General features: G+C 56.5%; 1 protein-coding gene across 1 annotated transcript; it reads left to right on the forward strand.

Annotated features, from left to right (window-relative positions):
- Positions 1 to 370: 370 nt before the first annotated feature.
- WHR41_09622 (uncharacterized protein) lies at positions 371 to 726 on the forward strand (the record flags this gene model as incomplete). The annotated part of the gene is made up of 2 exons (XM_069378225.1): positions 371 to 552; positions 609 to 726. Coding segments are annotated over 2 exons (300 nt in total), but the record flags the coding sequence as incomplete, so codon positions are not given.
- Positions 727 to 728: the final 2 nt, after the last annotated feature.

The following is a 728-nucleotide window of genomic DNA, read 5'->3' on the forward strand; positions in this document are numbered from 1 at the left end:
TGGCTTTCTTCCATCATATCCCTCCTCGTCTCCCTTCCTCGTCTCCCTTCCTTTTTCTTTCCTTTTTCCTCCCATCCCTTCTCTTCCTTTTTCCTCCCATTCCCTCCCTTCCTTCTTCCTTCCATCAACGCCCTTACTCGTCTCCACTCTGGCCTTCTCACAGGCCGCCTCTCCACCGTCGAGGCGCCACAATCGGCGCTGGACGAACGACTCACATCGACGCCCTTGGCACCAGCTGTCGCAATCCCGTGAAGGAGCTCAGTCCAGATCTAAAAGGCCAGTCGCCCCCTTGCTGTCAGATCTAGCAACGAGAGCCCCGCGTCTCTCTGGAAAAAAGGGTGGACAGTCGACTGACGGCTCCGAAATCGGCATGAATCAAGATGAAGAAGGGGGGCCTGACGCCCACTTTCAAAACAAGAGCATCCGCAGCTTCCTCTGGACAGGCCTCACCGTCAAGGTTGAAGATCGTCGTACGAAACAGCAAAAGGCCATTTTGTCGAACGTGGATGGCATGGTGACACAAGGGGAGCTGATGGCAGTGATGGGTCCTTCGTAAGCAAACCATGGAGTCGCCCCTGCGGATGGTGAGCTGACTCGTTGTTCGCCAGTGGCTCCGGAAAGTCAACCTTGCTACAGGTTCTCTCGCAGAGGCGTCGCTTTCCGGCCGTGTCAGCCGACGGCTTGCTCTACTTGAACGGCGTCGCTGCCGACGCAAACGACTTTAGACG

The sequence above is a fragment of the Cladosporium halotolerans genome (assembly GCF_011745625.1).
Source record: "Cladosporium halotolerans strain TM138-S3 chromosome Unknown Sca466, whole genome shotgun sequence".
NCBI lineage: Eukaryota > Fungi > Ascomycota > Dothideomycetes > Cladosporiales > Cladosporiaceae > Cladosporium > Cladosporium halotolerans.